Raw genomic sequence first — 23949 nt, forward strand, 5'->3', positions numbered from 1 at the left:
AACCCGATGTATATCTGAAGGTGAAGAGTTTCTGACGTGATCAGCCTACTGTCAGTGTGCTGTTCAGTGTACTTGTCTGGAGATGGGCCCTAAATTCATCCGCTAGTTGCTTCTGAAGGTCGGTAAGGGGGTAAGAAAGACATGGAGGTGAGGGGTGATGTGAGGTGGAAGGGGGGGGGCAGACAGAGACAGACAGATAATAGATCATTCAGTCAATATGACCAAGCAAAAGAAGTTCAATCAATAAAAGGTATAGGAATGCAAATCAAGGATGCAGTAATCAGTATTATCATATACCACCGTTTGGCTGTGAGCTAAAGAAAAAAAAGTAGAATCACACTCAGAAACTCGCTCTCTAGCAGTGTGAACCTGCACGCAGCGACCCGCTAACTATTTTTTGTCCCCCATGAGAGCAGTGCCATCGCTACAGGGGTGAAAGGTGGTGGCGATTCCAGGGGCCCACAGCTGGAGAGGGCCCGTAAAGTTTCCAGTAGGTTTATATAAGTTAAAAAAAAGAGAAAGAAAAGGGGAGAACCCAGAGCAATATCCTCCTCTCAGGGGGGCCCAGAATTCCTAGCTACGCCCCTGCAACATAGTGAACAGATGTGGTCTCCGCATCATTTTTTTCATTGTCATCGTGACCCACACATATGCCTGCGTACACAAACACACACACACAACCTTTGAAGTAAAATAAAAAAGCAACTTAATCTCCCTTCTGATTCCAAGAGTTTTTTCACCCACGCTCCCTTTAATCATGGCCACGAGTGAACGCAACAGACCTGATGGACAGACAGGAAGGACAGTGAGGGGACGTGGATCTGGCCTGCGGACTGAACTGTGACTGAGATGACGTGCGCTCTCTGCTTTGAGTCTTTTGGCTGTGATGTGATGGGGAAGTCCTGAGACACAGTGCGGCTCTAAGCTGCTGGCATAGGAAACGGGCGGGCTGGGCAGTCCACGGGAGGCCAGAGTCAGGCTGGATTACAACTGGATTGGTTAGGTTCGGTTTGGATCGGCAGCTCCCTGGCCAATGACTGCTCACGGAGGGAGGTTCTTACAGTGCAATGGAGCTTCTGGCAGCGTGAGGATTGGTGAGAGGAGCATGTCAGTCAAACAAGGGACCACACTTTCTGAGGTGAACGGAGGCGCCGACCAAATGAGGCTTCATGAGGTGTACATACACACACACGTACACACACACACACACACATACACACACACACACACTGCAACCACCACCAATGTCATGGCAGCACCCTGAACACCGACACAGGAATCTGGAATTACTTCCCCTCAACAATTCCCTAACACTCTTGTTTTCACAGAAATAACAACAAATGACTGACAGGCAGCGAACGAGGACATAAATGACCAATGTGATTCATCCAAAAAAAAAAAAATCATCCAAGAAAAACTACCCTACACTTCCGGTTGCGTCAGTGACTAATGTCCCTGTGAAACGAGCGCATCGCGTGGATCATACTCATGTAAACAGACACCTTTTACACAGGAGGAATCAATATTGCATGATGACATAATCAGATCACAGTTCAAAAAGAGGAAGATCCCAAATCAGAGAGAAAACCAAAGCAAAAGGAAGGAAGAGGGTTGGTCTCTATAAAAACGAGGAGTCTTTATAAGAAAGGCTACAAAAACTCAATGGGACCTCCGACTTCAGCATACAGCAAAAGGCACCACAATATTATTCTATTTATCTAACTTGTGAAAAAATTGGCACGTAATTCTCTTATTTTTTCATCTCTCATAATGCTGTAAATCAAAAAACTTTACATATAAATATTTCCCCCCCGTTATAAAAAAAGTCTTTGCTGTTAGCTAGTAGACAATTTTTGCTGAAATGAAAATAAATATTTCATTTGTTTAGAATATCTGTCTGTTATACAAAATAAAAATATTTCTCCTAGGTGCAGGTCTCTAGTCCACTGGTTGTGTGTAGGAGGAAGGGGAGTGTGTGAGGTGGAGGGGTGGGTGGTGGCGGGGGGGAGGGGGTTAAGTCTTAAAGGGGCATGTTGTCAGCCTTGGAGCGCTGCGACTGGGAGCCGCGGCTCTGCCCGTTGCTGCGTGTCCCCGGCCGACTCAGCCCGCGGTGAGTCCGTGTGTCCGCACCGGATGACGAGCGGTAACCCGGAACGGTTAAAGGTGGGTCCATGTTCATGTTCTGCATACTAAGGAAAGGCGTGCTCTCCCCGTGAGCATCCTCTTCCTCCTCCTCTTCCTCCTCCTCCTCTGACTGGCTGAAGCTCTGTGAGCTGTAGTCCCGTAGGCCTGTCGAACGCTGGGAGATGTGTCCATTGAGGCGATTGCGTCTCGGGCGGCGCCGGCTCCGGATGGGTTCCCGTGAAGAGGCGTACTCTTGCGTGGTCTCGTAGGCCTCGTCATCTGGGAGACGGTAGGGGCTGGACGGTAGACTTCCTGTGCTCTCCGTCAGGTAGGGTCGCCGCGGACGCCGGGGCTGTCTGTATAAACTTCCGTCCTAAAAAGCAAAACAGAGGTAAGAATTTGAGAGAAACTGTTTGTGAAATATGTTTGTTTGTCAGTGGTTTGCTCAAAGGAACTTGAACCATCAGGTTAAAGTCTGGTTATACGCTATATTTTATCACTGTGAACAAATCTCAAGAAAAAAGCAACAATTAGCTCAACCTACTGACAAGTAGGGCTGCACCTAACGATCATTTTCATTGTTGAATAATCATTGTTTTCTTGATTCAAGGTTCATACCGTCATGATGCCTGGAAAAGTCATGGAATTCAAAGCCTGTAAAAGTTTGTAAAATTAAAAAATAATGAATATGTGTTCACAAATACCTGTATATTAGAGAAATGTGGCTCTGTAAAGATCGACTGAGAGATCTAAATCTATTGGGTAAACAACACTTTAATATTCGGGCAGATTGGTCATATCACTGCACTTGATGTTATGTTGCTCTCTCCGAGGATAACTTCAGACTGCCACCTGAGATGCACCTTGTTCCTTGACGAGATGTAAGTTTGTAAAATACAAGGTAAATGCTGATTCAATAATGTCTGGCTTCACTTGGACAAGTATATGGCATGGCCTGAGAAAGACCAGGACCAGGGGCGTGCAAAACGTGGACTGTGTAGTAAAACATTGGACATTATTCAAAAACTGTATCTTTTTTTTTAACTGTGTCCACTCACTGTGACGCAGATACATTTGGATGCCGATGATTGGTGCACATGTCACAGGCCAGGGGTCAGTGTATGATAAATACTTCAATCATGCTCAATTGTGATGCTAGCGATATTGTGTTACTTATCTTGTGTGTTAGCAAGCAAAAGTAGTTAGAAATTAGCAAACGAAAAATATCTGTGCATTTTTCAGGCTTTTGAAATTAGAAAGCGAACAAGCCTCAGCAGTGAACAATATGAAGGAAGCAGCAGTACGATCACTGAGTCTGCTAACGTTACTGCTGCTAGCATTTACGCTACAACAACAGAGGCTGGCAGCGAGCTAGATGTCCAGGGTAAACCCGCTTTCCAAAGCGATGAGCCTTGGGATCATCATGATATTGGAATTGATGCAGCGGCCGTTCTGCATGAGTTTGATGCAACAGGGAAACACAGAATGAACTTCAAATAGGTAGGAGTACTACTTCATTTTCTCATCTAGCCATTTTATTGTTCATTGTAACTGTTGATGTTGATGTGATTTTGCTGCAAAATAAGGGGAATCTGTTGTCTGCTAAATGCCTTTATGTTTCTCTGGGAATAAAATAAAATGATAATAAATAAAACAGTTATTTAGTGATCAAAATAGTTGCCAATTAATTTTCTGTTGATTGACTTCGATTGACTTCTGTTCGTTTATTTGACTAACTATTGCAGCTCTACTAACAAGTATACCTGCCATGTCTAAAGCCCAATATTCAGTAGCTTATTCGTCTGTGCCACAGAGCTCCAGTGTTATTCAAAAAATATTAAAGACATATCAGTGAGTCACACTGGTGCACTGGGTGACATGTTCCTTCATTACCATGAACACACACACTGTAGTTTATTTTGAGTTGATCCCACACACACCATCCTGCTGCTGTAAGTGCTTGAGCAGTACTTGAGTACATGAGCCACTTGAGACTGACTCCAAAATCCAGTCAATCCCCATGGACCCCCATGTTAAAATGAACATGTTTACAGTCTGATACAAAAGACAATTTTGGCCTCTTTAGCGGATTTTCCTGATTATGACAACTGTACAGGGGTGAATTTTTATATAACCTGCCTGTTTACATCACATTAAGGTTATGCATAATTAAGGGCGGGCCGCTTTGAGTGACAGGCAGATTCACCCCTCGCTCCTCCACAGCACAAGCCTCTCTCCCAAATATGGTCACTTCTGGTTCCAAAAAAAAAAAAAAATGGCGACAGCTGAAATGCCAAACTTGAGGCTTCAAAGCCAGTGGGTGACGTCACAGTAGCTACATCCATAATTTTTACAGTCTATGGTAGGTACACATTAGAGCACCAAATGTGTATTATTCCACGGCTAAAAATAGTCCCCAACAAAGGCGCTACTTACTCCTGTTTGAGTAACATTAAGTACAAACAGTGTCCAGCTGTTTTGGGATATTATGTCATCTTAAACAACTAAATTAATATATAATATTTGTGACTTTTTTTAAAGATGTATGTCTTCAGTAGTAATAAATGGACCCTAGTAGTAGTCACAAAACAAAAAGAGATGGACTGTTGCATTTCTTGTTTTCAGTCTGTCCATTGGATTTGCTGACGATAAAATATATGAAATATTACCAGCCCTATCTGTTAACTGATGGCACGATGTCACCATCACTGTGCTGCTCCTGTCACTGGTTTGTGTGTACTATCTTTGCTTACGTACATCTGGGCATCGTAGCAGTGGCTGGTCGTCGTCTCTGTGGTAGGCGGCAGCAGCGGGGGGCAGGGAGAGGGCGTGGCTTGTGTTGGGCGAGGTGATCTGGAAGGTGGGCACCTGGGGTGGCAACGGGGGGTAGTGGAACTCCACCGGGGACAGCCGTGCTGGCGTGGTCAGCGCCGACACGTACCTGGACAGAAAAGACGACAGCAGATTATTGGGATATCACAATCCTACCTTACTGGGCAAGAGGAGGGGTACACCCTGGACAGGTCGCCAGTCAATCACAGGGCTGACACACACACGGACAAACAACAACGTTCACACCTGCAGGCAATTTAGTGTCTCCAGACCACCTGACCTGAAAGTCTTCGGACTGTGGGAGGAAATACAGAAACTCCACACAGAGACACTGCGGCCAGCTGGCTCAGGCTCACAGGTCCTTCTCACCATACAACGACAGTGTTAACTGCTGTGCCACCTCACCACCCACTCAGTCTGTCCCGAGAATATGGAAAACATGACTGAACAACTGCCTTTGGTGAGAGTGTATGACTGCTGCACCTCACTGAGTTTAGACGCTAATGCAGAGCAGAGATTCAAAATTCTGAAACACAGAGAAAATTCATCACCAAAATAATTTACGTTTATCATGAATTAGATTGTTATTTAACTAAAATCTATTGGAACTCTATTCATTTTGAAATTATAAACATACACTAGAAAGACACAAAACAGATCACCACAGGTTTATGTTGTACAAACAGCTAGAAAGGTTAGGAAGCTGCGTTCCAGCTGCAAAACAGCTGCTGGAGATGATCGCAGCTATGGGGTGCCGTTTGTAAAGTGGCTCACGCTGAAAATAACATCAACATTTTGCCACATTTTGCTTCAAACAATGTTTAAAAAAGTGTTGTGAATTTTTTAATGTCACCTTTTACCACATTTACAGCAATATTTGTTAACTTAAAAATATATTAAATAGTTAAATCTAAATATTAAACATGGCACCTAAATGTTAAATCTAAATATTAAATCTAAATCTAAATGTTAAATCTAAATGCTAACTCTAAATGTTAAATCTAAATATTAAATCTAAATCTAAATGTTAAATGTTAAATCTAAATTAAACGGTCCCTGAAAAAAAAATTTTTTCCAGCGGATGTCTTAGTTACAACATGACTGAGCTAACTGGAGTAGTTTCATGTCGTATCCGACAACGGGAGGCTTTTGATGACGTCCTGATGTTAGCTTTGCTGCTGCTGTTAGCTGACCCTGTCAGCTGCGGCCACTGATGCTTTCTAGACATTGTGATTTCCCAAAACTGAATAAATACCACACATAGCAACACAAAACTGCTTTGCTTGCTCAATCAAAAAAGTACACGTCAAATAAAATTTCTCCAAATATGTTTTTTGTTATTTTAGGTAGTTATCATGCTAATGTATGTTCAAGTGTTCATTTCCCCCGATAAGTTGGTTTTAATTCGTTATTTGATTCTATAAACACAGTCTGACCATCTCAAGCTTTTATTTTGGTACTTCCGGTGACTGGCAGTGTGAATTTGCATATTAGCTAAATATTTAGTTTCACCCAGAACATTTAGATTTAACATTTAACATTTAGATTTAGCATTTAGATTTAACATTTAGATTTAGATTTAGCATTTAGATTTAATATTTAGATTTAGATTTAGCATTTAGATTTAACATTTAGATTTAGATTTAGATTTAATATTTAGATTTAACATTTAGATTTAATATTTAACATTTAGGTGCCACATTTAATATTTAGATTTAACTATTAATATATTTCTAAGTTAACAAATGTTGCTGTAAATGTGGTAAAAGGTGACGTTAAAAAATTCACAACACTTTTTTAAACATTTGTTGAAGCTAAATGTGGCAAAATGTTGATGTTATTTTCAGCGTGAGCCACTACAAACGGCACCCCATATGCAGCCACTCTAGACAAACAAGTGTCCCAGGAATGAGTCCTAAAACCTTGAAATAAGTTACCATTTTAGCCCCTCATGGTTCCCTCATCAGTGGGTTTTTAGCTTGATGCCTGAAATAAGGTCTGTAGTTAACACAAGCTGAAGAGACTTTCATGTTTGTTCTACAACATGAAATACCTGAGTAAATAAAATACCTCACTTCGAAGCGTCTATGGACGGCTGCTTACAAGTGACTAAATGACACTACAGAACATCATCACGCCGAGCCGTGCCAAACACAGCTTTACCATATTGTTATGGGGGGGACGTGAGGTCATGTGATCGTGGTATAATTTGTTTAGAGCCTGACATTAGCTTTATATCTCTGGTGATTGCATTTAGGCTTCAAAAATCACGAAAGTGTGTTTATATGTGAATGCAAGTGTAAGTATAATGAACGTTTGTTTGCCACAGAGTTTATTTTTGGCAATAATCCAAACTCCAATGGAACCAATGAGATGCTAACTTCCACGTCGGCCCACAGAAAAACTTCATCCCTGGGACACTATATGCACATGGCATAGCTGTGCCAGAACTGACCCTCCCAGCTTCCTTCACAGTCAGGATAGTGGCGAAGATGGCAAAAACATTTTGTTCGTTTTTTAGAATCGTATTGTGCCTAGTCTCGCTCACCAGACCTTTCTCAAGAAAAGAAAGGTCTGGCTGGGCCAACTCTCACTTTGAGATTGGAGGAAAAAACGCCCAATCACAATCGTTCTGGGTGGTGCAACAGCAACAGTGTGCTTGCAAAAATATTGCCGGGGGGAAACAGGTTTTGGTGTAACATGCCCACAAAAATATCGCCTACAGGACGTGAACCATGGCAGAAAAATAGCTACATCCCCGCAAGATCAAACACCGCAAAAGTTAGTAAAGGATGTTTTGAAAACGGTTGAAAACTGCTACACAACCGGAGGTGGTAGGGCGGGACTTCAGCGGGTGGCTCATTCCACCCAATGAGAGGCTGATCTATGCAGCGAACTTCCGCCCACTCAGACTATATTGTGCCTAACTTTACTGGATCATAATATATTGGGTGTGGAATTAATGTGCAGATACTTCAGTTCAAATTAGGACCAAATTTTTCTATGAATGTCAGTTTTTGAGAAACAATAAAGGCCAACATGTGGCCTGCAGCAGACAGTTATGCCTCTAATGCTTCTTGTTTTTAGCCAAAATGATTATACCTTATACCCTTTGCTCTACGCTTTTGCTGTGATTTTGTTGATCACTTGCGCCCCCTACCAGCCAGTTAAGAGGCGTGAGGAGTCAGCAGTTAATGACGATATAAAACAGTCAATAAAACAGGTTTTTTAACAAATGTGAATCACCGCAACCAAGAAAGAACTTTGAGCACACAGTCATACATATGCACACAAAATATTAGGCTGACTGGTCCAGTAGTATGTGAGATTACCTGCGAACAGACAGATACATGCACTCAAACACAAACAAAGACTTGTACACGCACACATACAACTAAACAAATGATTCCCTTCGGTTTTACGTCTGGCAGAGATAATAAAATTGGTCCTCCTATATTAATATGTTTTATATTACATTCCTTACATATTTAATGTGAAAAAAGAAAGACAGAATATTCATGTTCAACATCAAGAAACTGCGCTATTGTATTGCACACAGTTAACATGAACAGCTGAATATAGTCATGTCAAGTCTGTTTATTAGTCAGAGGGCATTCTGGGACATGTAGGAAACCATTAACTAGTAAACTATGAAAACAGATCAAGTGTAGTCAAAGTAGTTGAATTATTTTCTTATCTTCACCACCACTTCAACACTGGTTTATAAAGTCACATTACAAGATGCAGTATCTGGTTGATGTAGTCCTTGACATTGAAACATTTATAACAACTAACTGCCACTTGGGGTCGCCAAAGAGTGAATGTAAAAGTGTTGTAGAGTCATGACAGGCATAAACCCCACCACACACACACACACTTACACACACAAACCACCACTTTCCCTACCTGTCACTGTGAGGTGAGTCTCTTAGAGAGTCGTATGAATCCCCGTACTGCATTCCCGGTCCGGACATGTCCGCACAGCCCCAGTGGGCGGCCCTCCTCGCCATGCATGCCGGGCTGCTGCACTTACTGGTTCCTACAGAGCTGGACAGCCCACCTGACTGGCAGTCTGAGTTCATACTCTCTGTTCGCTCCATGCTCCACGTCTGCTCCTCGTGTCTGCAGGTGTGGGTGTCAGCAGAACAAGTTTAAAAGGTTACAACAGCACTGAGGATGCAGGAGGATACAGAGGAGGAAGGAACGCTGGGTAAAGAGACTATACTGCTTAAATGTTCATATGCAATGTCTCTCAAAGCACTGTGAAGTGGAACAACACTGAATCACTGACTGAAACACTGACTCAACAGCCAACTGTGCAACTCTACACAGTGTCTGATTGTACACTACCTGTCCAGCACGAAGTAGAGACTAGACAAAAAAGTGTCTGATGACGACAGTGCAGCATCAATAAGCCAAAGACAAACATTTTTCTCAAGAGCTGGAGCCTAACAAGAGACTCAGAATCAGTATTAGACCATAAGAACACAGGGACTTTTCCTCCTCTATTCTCAAAAAAAAATAACACAACTTTCCACACAAGCACCGTTTAAAAAGATTGACCAAATGAAAACACACACAAAAACAATACATAAAAGCACTGTCGAGAACATTCCAAACCAACAGGTGGTGATATTAGCTTAAAGCCATGTTGGCTAATTAACCAAAGAAGACGACGATGTTGGCCAATCAGAGGCCTACAGAAAAGCTAATAGTGGAAGGCTAACATACACAAACGTCAATAGTGCACTCTGACGCCTCTGTTCCTCAATATAGTGGAAGGATAACTGTACATTCATGTGTTAACATAACATTAACATGCATAAAAATTGCATGGGCCTCATTGGGTACGCCTCCCACGGGAGATAACAGCACACTTTGATGTCTCAAGCCGGACTCAGTTTTTTCTGTCGACATGTCAACACTGAAAAATAGAGTTTCTGAACATTTTCATCCTGAGAGGAATTTTACAAAACGTCAATTTTTAGTGACCTAAAATGGCATTTTCAGACCAAAATGCATAGAAAAGCCTCCATTAAAAAAAAAAAATTCCTGTGTATGTGTGGACTAAGTCTTAGACTTATGTGATGCTTATGTTGTTCTGTGTGCTGTATGTGTAAGCAAAATGTTTCTGCTAACATCTTAGCCATCTAAGCCTGTTGAATTGTTGATATAGTATATCAAAGTTTGCTGCAATGAGTCTGTAGAATAATGACAAATCTGCCACTCGTGAGTTTCCAGTGCAAGTGAGTTTTTCTCTTCTTGATTCAGTTGATACTGTAATGATTCTTGTGGAATGAACTGCCAAAGTTTTGTACAACAAGTTGAACTACACTGCCAACAAGCTGTTAAAGTTGCGAAAGGTTTGACTCATCCAAATTACATTTTCTTATTTAAAGGAACTCTTACCTTTCTTGCATTTCACACAGCACTTAGAAAAAACTTGAACATCCACAACTCCACCTCCCTCCAAAGGCCTATTCCCCCTCCTCCATTACATCCTCATTACGTCCATGATAGACGTAGGCGTAGGCAAGGTAAGAGCAGGTGTAACGTTACAACCAAGACAGTCAAACGCAACCCCGGAGTTTTAAAACTCAACCGGAGTCAGTGATGACCGATGAGTTTTAGAATAAGGTTTCAGTGCTAACGTTAGATAGTAGCGTTAACGTTACTAGTAAGTGGAAACGCACAAGGAAGATAACGTTAATGTTTCAGAGGCTACGCTACAGTAGGCTGACGTTAGCCATTAGCAACTGGATGCTGTGTTGTCGTATGTAACTTTATATGGTATATTAGAAGCAAACTAAACATAACGTTACCTGTCCTGCACAGTCAAACGCAACCCTAGAGTTTTGAAACTTACACAAGCCGTTACGTCAGTTGGAGGCCTCCACGTTGGGAAGACAGACAGGGCGCTTGGCCAATTGGTTAGAATTTTCTTAGAACCATATGCAAATGGTACAATTATGAGTTTTTATCTCTGGTGGAATTTACTTACATTTTAGTGAGCCATCAGCTTATTAATAGCATTTTAACCTAAACAAAGAAAAGCGTAAAATTTCCAGAAGGGTTAGTGTTGCTTTAAGGCTGATTTATACTGTGTTGAATCCAGGGGTGGGTAGTAACGCGTTACAAGTAACGCACGTGAGTAAAAAAGTAGTTTTTTTGAGGAACGAGTACTTTTTAAGTTCCTTTTTTAAAACTGTACTTCTACTCTTACTCAAGTATATTTTTAAGCCAGTAATCTACTTTTTACTTCACTACATTTGCCATTTACCTTCGTTACAACTACCATATATTTCCAAATAGCCGCCGGGGGTTTGACCCCATTTAGTGTATTAAACGCCGGTCTGATTAAACGCCGGGGCGATTATTTCCTCATTCATTGCCTCAAGGAGGGGTGTGCTTTTACGCACGGGTTGGTGGTGATGTGGCGCACATGACTCGTGCTACGGACGGACAGCCACGTATCTAAAACAGGTAATACATCTGGCTACATCTTTCTCACATCAAATATCCATGATCGCCTTGACCCGCATGCGTAAAAGCACACACAGTCCGTGTCCTCTCACCACGGATGCTGTGATTTGATGGCCCGGTACTCATTGTAGCCCACATAAGACCCAATAATAATAATAATAATAATAATAATAAGCTACTGTGGGCCATCCCTTTTAATAAAATTACCAGAAGAGTTCGCTGAAAAACAGGTAAAGTCAGCCTGAATTATTCGCGTATGTCCCCGGTGAAAATCGCTGACATACATAGGGAATACGGCTTCTACAGGCTCGCCATAGCTCACTGTCAGGACTCAGGGACCAGAATTTGGGATGGCGGACCGTCGGAATGGTGATATTTCAGTGTGGTGGCCTGTAACTGTTGGTTAAATGGCCGGTTCGGATAACTGGGGCTTTACTGGTATAATGCAATAGCACCACCCAGCGGTGAAACCCGTGTACACGAAAAAAATGACCGGAGCCAGGTCGAAATGAAGAGTTTCTTTTTGTTTGAAAAGAGCCAACTAATTTAGCATGTTAGAGATTTATGCACATATAATCCCAGTTTAGGACATATTTCTTACAAAACAAGGGAGAGATGGGATTTTCATTTTGTTACTGTTATGGTCATTTGTAAAATAGTTCACCTGACACCTGGTGATCTGGCAGGAAAGTCCTACAGGGACCTGTTATACCTTTACAAACACATTTGTGGATGGAACTTGGGAACATTATAGTGCTATTGTTTACCATATATTGAATGGTTTCTTATTTATTTTATTGGTTTTTATTTATTTATTTTGTTAACAGCAAAAAAAGATGTAGAAAAGACAAAGAAGTTGGGATGTCATTTCTGTTTTTAAAGCAAGGTCATCCACTCAAATTACAGATAGGGAAATGGAGAAAGAAGAGGTTAGGTGAGGAAAAGAGGGGTAGAGTGAAGGAGATAGAGAGTGGAAGATTGGTACCTGCTTCATTAAAAAAAGTTTTATCAAGTGCTGTTTTTTCATTATTTTGCACTGGTCCGCACACCCTAAAAAATATTCAAACGGAAAGTAACTTGTACTTGAGTAAATTATTAACCAGGTACTTTTTACTTTTACTTGAGTAGGTTTCTCAAATAGTAATTTTACATCTACTTGAGTAATTTTAATGTCAGTAATTGTACTTTTACTTGGGTACAGATTTTCAGTACTCTACCCACCCCTGGTTGAATCTACGTCATAGGCTAAGGTAACTACATGTTGCAGTGACACAGACCTCCTGTTTATTTTTGTAAACTGAAAAACATTTCCTTCAGTGGAAGCAAAGCTTTAATTTTGTTTTTATTTCATAGATTTATAGATTTGTTTTACAATTAGATATGTCATAGGAAGGCAATAAAGGCCCCACAAAACAGCACTGAAGTCTTGTGTGTGATTTATTATATGTGTAGCTCTTTCAGGCACTGAAACTACTTCTATTGCATATTTTTTTGTATTTTATTTTCAATGTGCAAATTAATAAACCCGCACCTTGGCTAAGATACGCAATGTAAAATGTCACAGGCTCATGCTAATAACGTTAGCATGTTGTATTTGTGGGGAAAACATGTCTGGCTAAAGACAATTGTTTTCTGTAAACCTTGTGAGTTATAATGGGGCTGAATTTTGTACTTTTGTTAAATATTGTTGCTTTTAAGCCATGTTTTAGGTGTGTTGGTCGAATTGAATAAAACTTTCTGTACTTCACAGAGACACAATACAGTGGCTTAGAAACCCCACCGCCAACTAGTGTTTTGGAGGCGTAATTGTAGAGCAACACAGACACGCCGCCACAATGGAGTAAATGCTCACAATGGTGTGGGGTACTTGCATAGGCTACAGCGTAGGCTCCATGTAGAGACTACATACAGCTATAAATCAGCCTTTAGCTCTTGTGGTTTCTACCCACGCAGGCAGCATTGGTTTTAACTGTCCAGGTTTTGTGAGAGCTGTCGCTGAGATTTCTGCTGCCAACTTATTACAATAGAAATAAATGGAATTATTATTATTTTTGGCACTAAAACAAAACAAAATAAACCAAAAAAAACCCAGAATGGTTCTTTCCAGAGACAATGTTCCTGTTCCTCTGGATAATCCACAGACCTCTCTGCCAGCAGTTCTCATTGGAGCTGCTTTCTACAAAAAAATAGTCCCAATAAAAACTGTTCATAACTGAAAATGTAAGACAAAAAACTTGGAATATAGGAATACAGGAATTAGGAATATCTGTGTATACATGCCAATGTGGATGTGCATGTGTGGCAGCAGGTCTACCTGGAAGCATGTGAGGCAGTGGTAGAGTGGTGGGAGCGGGTAGACATTCGGCTGCCTGCGTAGTTGCCTGCACCCTCAGCTCCATGGCTGATCACACACTCTGTCGTTGGGACGCTTTTGGAAATGTACTGCAATGCACACATAAACCCACACACACACACACACACACACACAAACATATTTTAATACTTGTTACTTATGTTTATATTTTCCAAAACACATCATACAGTAAATTTAGATTAAGTACACGTGAATATAAAGTGATGTCTAATGACGAGAGATTTTCCTGCACAGATCTTTTGTTAACTCTCATCTCTTGTCTCTCCTCACTGTTTTCATTGCTGCTATTATGCTGACTCATGCACCTTATGTCTCCAGGAGAATGGTAGGTGTTTCTGCCCTCTCTTTAACGTCTGTCAGCTCTGTGCCACCATATTTCCATGTGTTGTCAGTGGATCAGAGTTTTATTTACACAAAGACTCTTGCAGAGGCAAAACTGCTCTGAAGGCTAAAAGGAGCTTCTTGGTAGAGTTAAATCTAAGTGCCGAAGCTAAACAAAGTGTACCGGTGACTCCACCTAAAGACACATGAACCGGCCGAGGCTCTGTGGACTTCCTGTGCCGTTTGCTCAGGTAAAGTTGAAATCCAGTCTTCTCCAATCTTCTTCTGTTCCTAATTTAGCATCAATGAATATCTGAGGGTGTTCTGGAAATTTTGACACCAAAATCCTATTTATAGGACAGTGATATTTAATCAAAAGCACAGGCATATCCGGCTTTATTTTAGCAGCACTTCGGTAATAAAGCAAAGTCAGCCTGGAGATTTCAAAATGTGACTTGTATGCATTTTGATTGGCAGCTGATAGATAACTGCAAACTGTTTTTGTTGTGCTGTATTATTGTTATTGTTGGCTACCAGAAGCTAAAACAAAAAAAATCATGGATGCCAAAAATGTCTTTGGTACAGTTTGGCAACCACCACTTCTCTTGCACAATATAGCATCTCTAATAAAAGACATTAAAGCAATTAAACATGTTCTAGTAGAAACCCAAAATACAAGTATGAACTTGAAAATGAGTGGAGTAGGTCCCACTTTAAAGAAAAATCGTGGTTACTTATTTATTTCTGCCTTGCTAGCAGTTCTGCCTCTGCAAAACTCTTGACCCTGTCAGGAGCGACCAGTTGTGTGTGTCTTCTCAGCATGAAGTGCAGGGTCATCAGGAGGTGACGTTACTTTCAGCCTGTCAGTGAAACCTGACCTGAGCATCACCTGTACCTGCCTCTGCTGCGTGCTTCTATTGTTTGGACTCACATCAACCATGGGGATCTCCTCGGGACCGGGACCAGGGTGGTTGGGTCCATTGGCCAGCATGCGGTTGGGTTGCTCCACACACTGATTCTGGTTCTGGTGTAGGTGACTGTGCATCTTCTTCCTCTGCTTCCTGGAGGGACGGTGATGAGGGAAAAGTAAGTGATCTGGCAAAAGTGATGAAATAAGTGATCTGGCAAAAGTGACTAATTTCGCTACTTTTTTAAACTGCTCTTTAAAAAACCCTTCAATCTCTCTCCATAGCTTTCATGACTTAGCTCCACTCATCACATGACTGTTTTATCGTTACAGTAATGTCATCAATGTACTTAAAAAATGTAAATTAAATTCAATAATTTAATACAAACTGTGAATATTGTATTTCCTCACTTGAAGAAAGAAAGTGGTCGTTCTGGTGTGCTCTGGCATCACTACACCTCTGCTCACTAGCCCTTAGATTGGGTCGATGTCTGGATTTGTGGGTCCAGTTTGGTGGTCTAGCTTAAACCATAAATGCTGAACCAACATTTGTCATTATGAAACAATCTGGTAAATTAGAAAGTAGCCTATATCTGCAACCTTTGCTGACGGCGTCACGGTGCTAAATGCAACATGTATTACATAAGTAATCAGCAATATAACAACGTGATGAACATAATGGACTAACAGAGACAACAGTTTGACTGGCCATGAGCTGAGGAGGGAAACATGAAGGAGTTTTTTGGGCAGTGATAAGAGGAAACACAGCAGAGTTAGTCTCTCTCAAAAAAAAAACACAACTGCACCAATATGGCAGCATTTTAGATTTGAACCTGACGGAAGAGGTCCCCTAACTGGCTGATGCTGTGCACCGTTTGGAGCTGAAGTTTTGTTGGACGGCCTATTTCTATTAATTGGCCACATGTTGCATGCTTTGAGAGCACTGCTATGGAAAAGGAATGGCTGACACCTCTTTATTTCACAACAAAAACCAACATAGGTGTCAGCTGGCTCGAAGAAGATCTAAGGGATGCTAATGTAAAGGACCAATGCTAATAACAAACTAGCTACTAGCTACTTGCTGTTGGCTAAATTATGTGTCATTTCCAGTAAATTTCACAATATCGAACATGTTTTCTGTTTTAAAAAGTAATGTTACAAGCGTAAGAAGACAGCAAGATGGCTACTCGCTCTTCTTTTAAGCAGTTACGTCTGATCTGCAGAGCACAGTTGATCAGTTGATGGCAATGTGGTTTGTTTACATGACGTGACAGAAGTGCACATTTAATGTATTCAGTGTGGACAAAGAGCTCCGTTGTTATGCGATGCAACATAATAGCCGGACGCTTGTTTGCTGTTAAGACAAAGTGTCATTATGTTCTAGTCCAGAGTGGCTGCTGAGTCAAGTGGGTAAAATTCGGTATACCAGTTCGGCTCTTAATATCAAACCAGTTTGAAAAATTTCACACTGGCCCCCAACCCTACTTGTAAACCCTTTTGTAGGGGCCCCAACCCCTACTTTGGGAACCATTAGACCTAACTACTTACTGTATGAGCTGGTCAAGCTCGACCTTGACCAGCTCATACAGTAAATTTCTATTTTTCAGTTTGTACTTTATTTAAGAAAAGGATCTAAATACTTCTTCCCCCACTGCTCTACAGCATGAAAAGAGGAAGTGCATTACAATGGGTTTTTTTGTTGTTGTTTTTTTCAGTGGGTTAATTTAAAGGTTTTGAGCCTTTCATAAAAGACAGTCATGGTTCCTCCAGAGACACATACTTGGTTTTGCAGTAGGCCACCACACAAACGATGCCAACCACCAGCAGTGCCACACAGATGCCCGTGATTGTCAGCACCCGCCTCTGGTAGAGCTCCTCAGCCTCTGTGGATAGAAACACACACACATACAAACACACACATGTTCACATGCACACACACACCCATGCATTGGCAGACAGACAGTCACAGAACAGACAAGAATACGCGCGCACACACACAGACACACACACGAGCAGCATGAGCCTTACTCCATTGATGGTAACTACAGAAACAGTTTTTTTCTCACTATTATCTGCTGCCATCATATCCCCTGTGCTGTCTGTCTGTGAAACAACTCCTGCTCTATCATGTCACATGCCTCTCAGTTTTAACTGTACTACAGTCAAACAGTGCTACTACAACACAGGAGTAATTCTACAAGCTCAGAAATATTATGATGAAAAGCATCCTGACTGAGACTTCCTGCTGTCCCTACACACGTGTTTCTACAATGGCCATGGGGATGTAATGCTACAGATGGCACTGGAGGGGATCTGAATGCATGCCTGTATGAATGGAATAATTAAAAGACACGTCATCACAATGAAAAAATTATAAAAGCATTTTTTGTTCAAGGTGTTGACACCACAGTGGCCTGAGAGGATAAAAGTTTGGTATTCACAGAGCTCACCATAACTGTAACTAGAGCTGGGCGATACGGAGAAAAATAAGCATCACTATATTTTTTTAATCAAACATCTCGATATCGATATTGAATTTGCATTTTAGGGTTGACTTGTGAATCTCTCACTAATAATCATCAGTAATGTGGATATAATGACTAAGTGGGTAAATACAAATAGTCCAACAGCAAATAGTCCAACAGCTAGAACAGTCTGGTAAGTTCCGAAAATTACATCACCTTACTGTAATTTAGCCTTTAAAACCAGGAAAAGACAACACTTAATATTTAGATATCCAAAATCTAGCATGATATCTAGTTTAATATTACTATATCTATATAATATCAATATGGTGCCAACCCTAACTGTGACTGTCTTGGACAATAATTTATGTTATTAATTACAGGAATATACTGTATATGTGCTTTAATTATCTGTCGCTATTTTACCTTTTATTTCCTGTGCTTGTGTGACCAGATAATGTTTTTGTACGCTTTCATCATAAAGGAACGTATTCATCTGACATGTTTTTAGTGAATGGTGAACTGAACATATTCGTTTGCAATGAATTAACGCGAACGTGAGCGTGTACAATGTGTGCACCAGAAGATTTACAACAGCTGCGCGCTTGGCTAACATTAGTACAACTCGCATTTCAGACAGCGCAGCAACTAGTACTGCTGAATCCAAATCTAGAATGTTTGAAGGAGCTTCATGAGTAAATCAGTACAGATTGCAATGGACAAAAAATCTCACATTTTTATGCAAATAATGCCCGTCAGGTTTTTAAAAAATGTCCAAATGTCGGCCACATTGGCAACAAATTTGAGACGACACATCAAATAAAAATAAAAAGGAAGACTTACATTTTTGGGACTGTAAACTTTGAATGTGAACTAATTTTTATTTGTGTGAAGTAAACTTTGAGCAAGCTCTTGTAAAGCGTGAACTTGTACGACACTAAGTTCGAAGTTTTTTAGGTAACACTGTGGTGGTCATACTGGAGATTATTTTGGTAAGAAAGACTACAGTATAAACAGTGACATTTCAAAAGGTAGAAAGAGAAATTAAACCTGTTGACTCCCACTGAGAGTGAGGTTTCAATTTTTTTGTTAATGCAAACATCTTTAATTTCTAAACTTTGTTAGTTTTAAAATAAAATAGTAACATAACAGCAGGCTGAAAGCTGCGTTTTGCTGCCACCTCCAAAAATCCATGGTGTTAGTCATTTTTTTTAGATGTTGGAGTGAATTTGCCATGAAATGCACTACAGTATCTTGTAATAGTTACTTCTGAGTTCTCCATTAATATTATGTAATAATTTGACTGTTTTAGCTTTAGATATATAAGCTACCATAAAAGTCAATCTTATTTATTTACTTATTTCTCATCTATTTATTGAACTTTTTTAGACATTTTATCATTGTCATATATTTTAAATTCTTTATTTATTTCTTATTGATAACTTTTAGTTATATATCTTATATGCTTCTAAAGTGATCTTTTTAGCAATTTATTTCTATTTATCTATATACTTTTATTTATGTATTTTTATATATATTTATTTATTTTATTTTTATTTTTATTTCTATTTATATATTTTATTGCTATTTCTATTTACTCTTATTCTAGCTATTTTTTTTTAACACTTTTATTTTTAGGTTTTCTTACTTATATTTTACCTCCAGTGTTTCCTCACTGATGGCATTACCTCAGTTCTCTCAGACATTGCACATTTGTCTTTTTATTCTGTGAAGCACTTTGTGTTACAATTTATTGTATGAAAATGTGCTATATAAATAAAGTTTGATTGATTGATTGATTGAATTAACTTTTCCTTATGAGGCGATTGAACTGGCCAATAGAAATAATTTTTTAAGTAGTCAATATAGTTCTTTTACATTTTATTGTTTGCTCACCTACAATTCCCCAGCTACATCTGAGAGATTTGTAGGACGTCTACAAAGTGTTTGCTGGTGACAGGACGAGTTGTTTACAGCACTTTAATGTCACGGTTGGAACCTGCATTTGGGAACATCCCCAGACAGATTTGGATCACATTACACTGAACTACTTAACTTCCAACAGGTTTGTGGTGATGCGGTGTGAATACTTTTCCATCTTGGTGTATCTAGGTTAATTTAGATTTCTGGGCCTGCTGTGGTGTAACACTCTGTGTCAGAACGGAAAGCGCAACGACACAATGACAGAGGGAGCAACGAACAGAACAGAACATGAGGGGAAGAGGGAGGGAGGAAAAAGGAGGAAAGGCTAAGAGGTCAGGAAGGAGGAGCAGGAGGAGACATGTAGACAGAGGGAGAGGAGCAAGGACTGAGAGGGGAGCAGGGGCGTGTCCAGGGCAAAAGGCCCAGGGAGAAACTAGTCCCCAGAAACCACAGATTGGCCTGACTTTGTCCCCTTATCAACTAAAACTGGATTATAGACGCCCTTGGGTTGTTGGTTATGGCCGAATTAAAGTCACTGAAGATAAATCATTGTTTTTCAATGTCATAAAGCTTCTCTTACACAAACGTGTGTTAGTTTAAATGTTTCAAAACTGAAGCTTAACACAGTGACACCTATCAGACTGTTTATCTAGCTGTAGTTCTTATGGGAAAAAAAGTTAGTTGAAAATACAGTAAAATACATCAGAAAGCTGACTTTATTGATTTACTGTATTTCAGAGATCTGCTTGAAACAGGGGCAGGTGAATCAAACGCTGTCCCCTTTACCTAAATCATCACCTCACCTCACCTTTTCCTGTCTCCCCTCCCTCAAAAAGCTCTAGACACGCCACTGTAGAGGAAGGAAAGGGGGCGAGGGAGGAGGGGAGAGGGGGGGTTTCTAAATAAAGGGCCTCTGTAGGGACTGACAAGCCTACGAGAGCCTTGGCCCGGCATTGTGTGTGTGTCACAGGGTACTGATACACAAAGGCAAAGGGAAATGGGAAGGCGAGCTCGCTGGCACGGTGGAGCCAACAGCAATCGTGATTTAGGACAGGCGAGCTCTTGACTCTGACACTGAGTCAATCAAGGGCAGAATAATAAGGACAGACTATGTGGTCAGGCCTTTTGCTCGCTCTTGGCAACGGTTTGCAAAAATACTCGCAGCTTGCATGTTTCTATTCGACAGGCTGCTGAAGCCAATACGCACATTGCCAAAGCCCAGAGGACGAGCCAGATACTTGTATTTATCGATAATGTGAAACGTTCTCTGATTTTTGGACAAAGAAAGGTAGCTTTTGCTCTGATATGGTGTCCAGGTAAACACAGCATTGATTCGTATCAGGCCCATTACATTGTGTTTTCTGCACTTTCTCTCATTAATGCGTCCTTCCCAGTTAATTTGTCTACGCTTGTCCAAATTTGTCAGACTGTAAGAAGAGTGCATGCAGATAGGGGAGGTTACGTGTCTTAAAAGCAGGTTAGTGGGCAGGAGAAAAAGAGGGACAGGTTGAGGGAGACCCAGTTGTTGGTTTTAGAAAGAAGATGGCACAATAATGTGTGACTGTGAGAGGATCTTGGCAAACCCTTTAAGCACAGCAAAATGAATAATAATGTTCCATACCCATTAATTTAATTCTGAGAATCTCTGCCAGCGCAGAAAGTTGTCGTGGTAAAAGGAAAGAGACAGATAGGGTCAGGTGTAATGTCCACTTTGGAGCAGATAGATTATTTTCATGTCCTATATACGCTGAACCAGAATATAAGTTAATTAGTGCTGTCAATCATAGTGATTGACGTGTGTACCGTCCAGTAACAGACAGACAACTCAGACAGCCTCAGCTCTGTGACCCCCAGAAATGATAGGAAAAAAATAAACAAATAAACGGAACGAAACCAAATCAAAAGCGAAGGGAGAAAATGAACCAAAGGCAGAAGGAAAGAGAAGCCAACAGGCAGGAAAAGGCATGCAGAGACAGTCGGACAAAGACAGCAAGACAAGAAGCCACATCACTTACTGCTATATTTACTAGACCTCATTTCTGGAGTAAACAACGGACAGAAATACAAAACAAAATCATAATAAAAAAACAAGACAAAAGGAAAAAAAAAACAAGAAAACAAAAGATAAAAAGCAGTGAGTTACTCTCCAACATAAAAACACAGTACAGTCGATGAGGCTGGCACAGCAAATGGGGGTGGGCGCTGTAACTCGCTTGACTAATGGCAATTGTGTGCCTTCGTATTGATTACAGCATACCTCTTGTATAGCACTTTGTCCCACTACTGCTGCGTACAGCTATTATAACCTTTCATATGATTTACAGAGAAATCATCTCGGCATTCCCAATTTCCATGGCTTTGCATGCATTACTGGCTGTAAGGAGAGATGCCCATATGAAAAGCCAGCCAATCTTAAGTCCGCCCTGACCTGAACTACTCTACATTCTGACAGTGCTTAATGATCACACCGGTAACAAATCAACATGGATTTAAAACAGCAGAAAGCGTTCCTTCAGCTGACTGAAAGAGTGTCACAGTGCAAAATAAAAGCACGCAGACAGATTTCAGCATGTGGACAAGGCTGGATGATGGGGTCAAAATAAGTATACATTACATATAGTGTGATATCTCATGATGTAAAACCTGCTCTTGGTTTAAAGACATTATTCAGCGTGAAAACTTCCACAACAGACAAACAGCAAGACAACATGGCGTGGAGCAACAGTGTTTAACCCCTGGAAACAAGAAGAAGAGGGTGATTTTCATCCCTCTTTTTTTATCTCTCTGTGATTGCTGAGCCAGTAACAGCAGCATGACGCAGCCAGTGGAGGGAGGAGTACTTTTTATATATGAAAGTAACTTAGCCAAACCAACAGGAATCATTGGACCTTCTGTGCAGTGCTAAATTTTTATGCACGTGTCCTGAAATCTCTGGTTATCACCTGATTATACCAATAGGTGTTTCGGTGTCACTGCCCATGCAATCACAGGAGTGACAAAACATGCCCCACTGCATCCCTATGATTTAAAGGAATAGTTAGACATTTTGAACATCTGCAAATTTGCTATCTTGCTAAAAGTTCGATTAGAAAATCGATGCCAATCTCATGTCTGTGCAGTAAATACAAAGCTAGAGCCAGGGTACTGTTAGCTTAACTTAGCATAAAGACCAGAAGATGCCCAAAAATAGTTTGACACATCAGCTTCTAAAACCACAAGTTGTAGTTTTTACACATAGTTTACAATTTAGTTACAGTTAAATTAGTCTCTATATACAGACTCTACATTCACATTCATTGACTGTAGGCAAACCCCGGAGTCCTTGCCTCCGGAAGAAGAGCAAAAGAGCCCTGGTTTCCGGTTGTAGTTTGTAGTCCGCATGATATTGACCAATCACGTTTGAGCCAGCTGCAGTTGTTGCCAGGATAAACGGTCCGTGCGGTGAACTAATGAGGCGGAACATAATTGGCGTCACTGCAAACTCTGAATCCATCGCAATGGTTCAGCATATTTACTTATATATAAATGGAAGTTGGAAACGGAAATTTGCCTCCTCCGCCCAAATCAAACCGGAATGCCAAAAAATCGGGGTCTGCCCCCAGAGGCTGTATCGCCGTTTGCCGGAAGTCAGACGCCGAATACAGCTGATGGGTTCCGAGAATGTTTTTACCCTAACCCAGTGGTTCCCAACTGGTGGGCCACGATCCAAAAGTGGGTTGCAGGGTGTCGTGTTTGTAAAAATGCACTTTATTTTGAATTACAGTGAATTTCTGGCACAGAGCTTTTATTGTGAAGTGCTATTTTATGCTATGGAGTCAGTGACTGCGGACAGCTATTTGACAGAGACAGAAAACTAGCTCGACGACATGGCCAAACCCAAGTATGTCACTGAATATATTAAATTGCATGGACCTTGAATTAATGACTGAGGAGAAATCTGGACCCCGTTGATGGACCAGTTGGGAAGACTTGTTTTAAGACATTTTAAAAGGAAGAGTTTGACGTCGGGGAAATATGCTTATGTCTTTGCACTAAATGTGAAGCCACAGCCAGTAGGCAGTTACCTTACTTATGTACAAAGACTTAACACAGGAAAGGAATGCTTCACCCCCAAAACCATCACTTGTGTATCAGTTACTCACCTCGTGTTACATAGAATTCATGTTGAAAACGTTTTACTTGTGAAGTGAACATGGTGAACAAAGAATCCAAAAACAGAATAAAAATGCTTGATGAATTTTAAGTTAATGGGGGCCACCTTTAACAACAGATGTCAAAACATCCATTTACAAACTCTCACACAACTCATGCAATATAACCCAAGTCTGATAAATCCAGTCGTATGCTCAGTACTTCCCGAACAGACGGCTCTTTCGGACAAGGAACTGAACTGAAAAGTGAACACTGTCACACAATAAGTGAACATTGTCACACAATAACACAAACTAACTAACTGATTGAGGCATCGAAAGACCAGCAGCTCCCATGTTCAGCGAGGAAAATTACTGCTTTTGTCCACA

General features: G+C 40.8%; 1 protein-coding gene across 4 annotated transcripts in view; it reads right to left on the reverse strand.

Moving 5' to 3' along the window:
* Positions 1-637: 637 nt before the first annotated feature.
* nrg2b (neuregulin 2b) overlaps positions 638-23949 on the reverse strand; it is an 86482-nt gene continuing 63170 nt past the window's right edge. For 2 of the 4 annotated variants that reach the window (XM_033633095.2, XM_033633092.2), the window contains 7 exons: positions 21051-21074; positions 16822-16924; positions 15066-15195; positions 13754-13881; positions 8863-9078; positions 4882-5065; positions 638-2497 (listed from right to left, as the gene is read on the reverse strand). In XM_033633095.2, coding sequence (XP_033488986.1) covers positions 2021-2497; positions 4882-5065; positions 8863-9078; positions 13754-13881; positions 15066-15195; positions 16822-16924; positions 21051-21074 — 1262 coding nt within the window. In that variant the 3' untranslated portion in view covers positions 638-2020. The remainder of the gene's footprint in view (positions 2498-4881; positions 5066-8862; positions 9079-13753; positions 13882-15065; positions 15196-16821; positions 16925-21050; positions 21075-23949) is intronic. The other 2 variants (XM_078169198.1, XM_033633094.2) reach the window with 1 other exon arrangement.

The sequence above is a fragment of the Epinephelus lanceolatus genome, chromosome 7 (assembly GCF_041903045.1).
Source record: "Epinephelus lanceolatus isolate andai-2023 chromosome 7, ASM4190304v1, whole genome shotgun sequence".
Taxonomy (NCBI): domain Eukaryota; kingdom Metazoa; phylum Chordata; class Actinopteri; order Perciformes; family Serranidae; genus Epinephelus; species Epinephelus lanceolatus.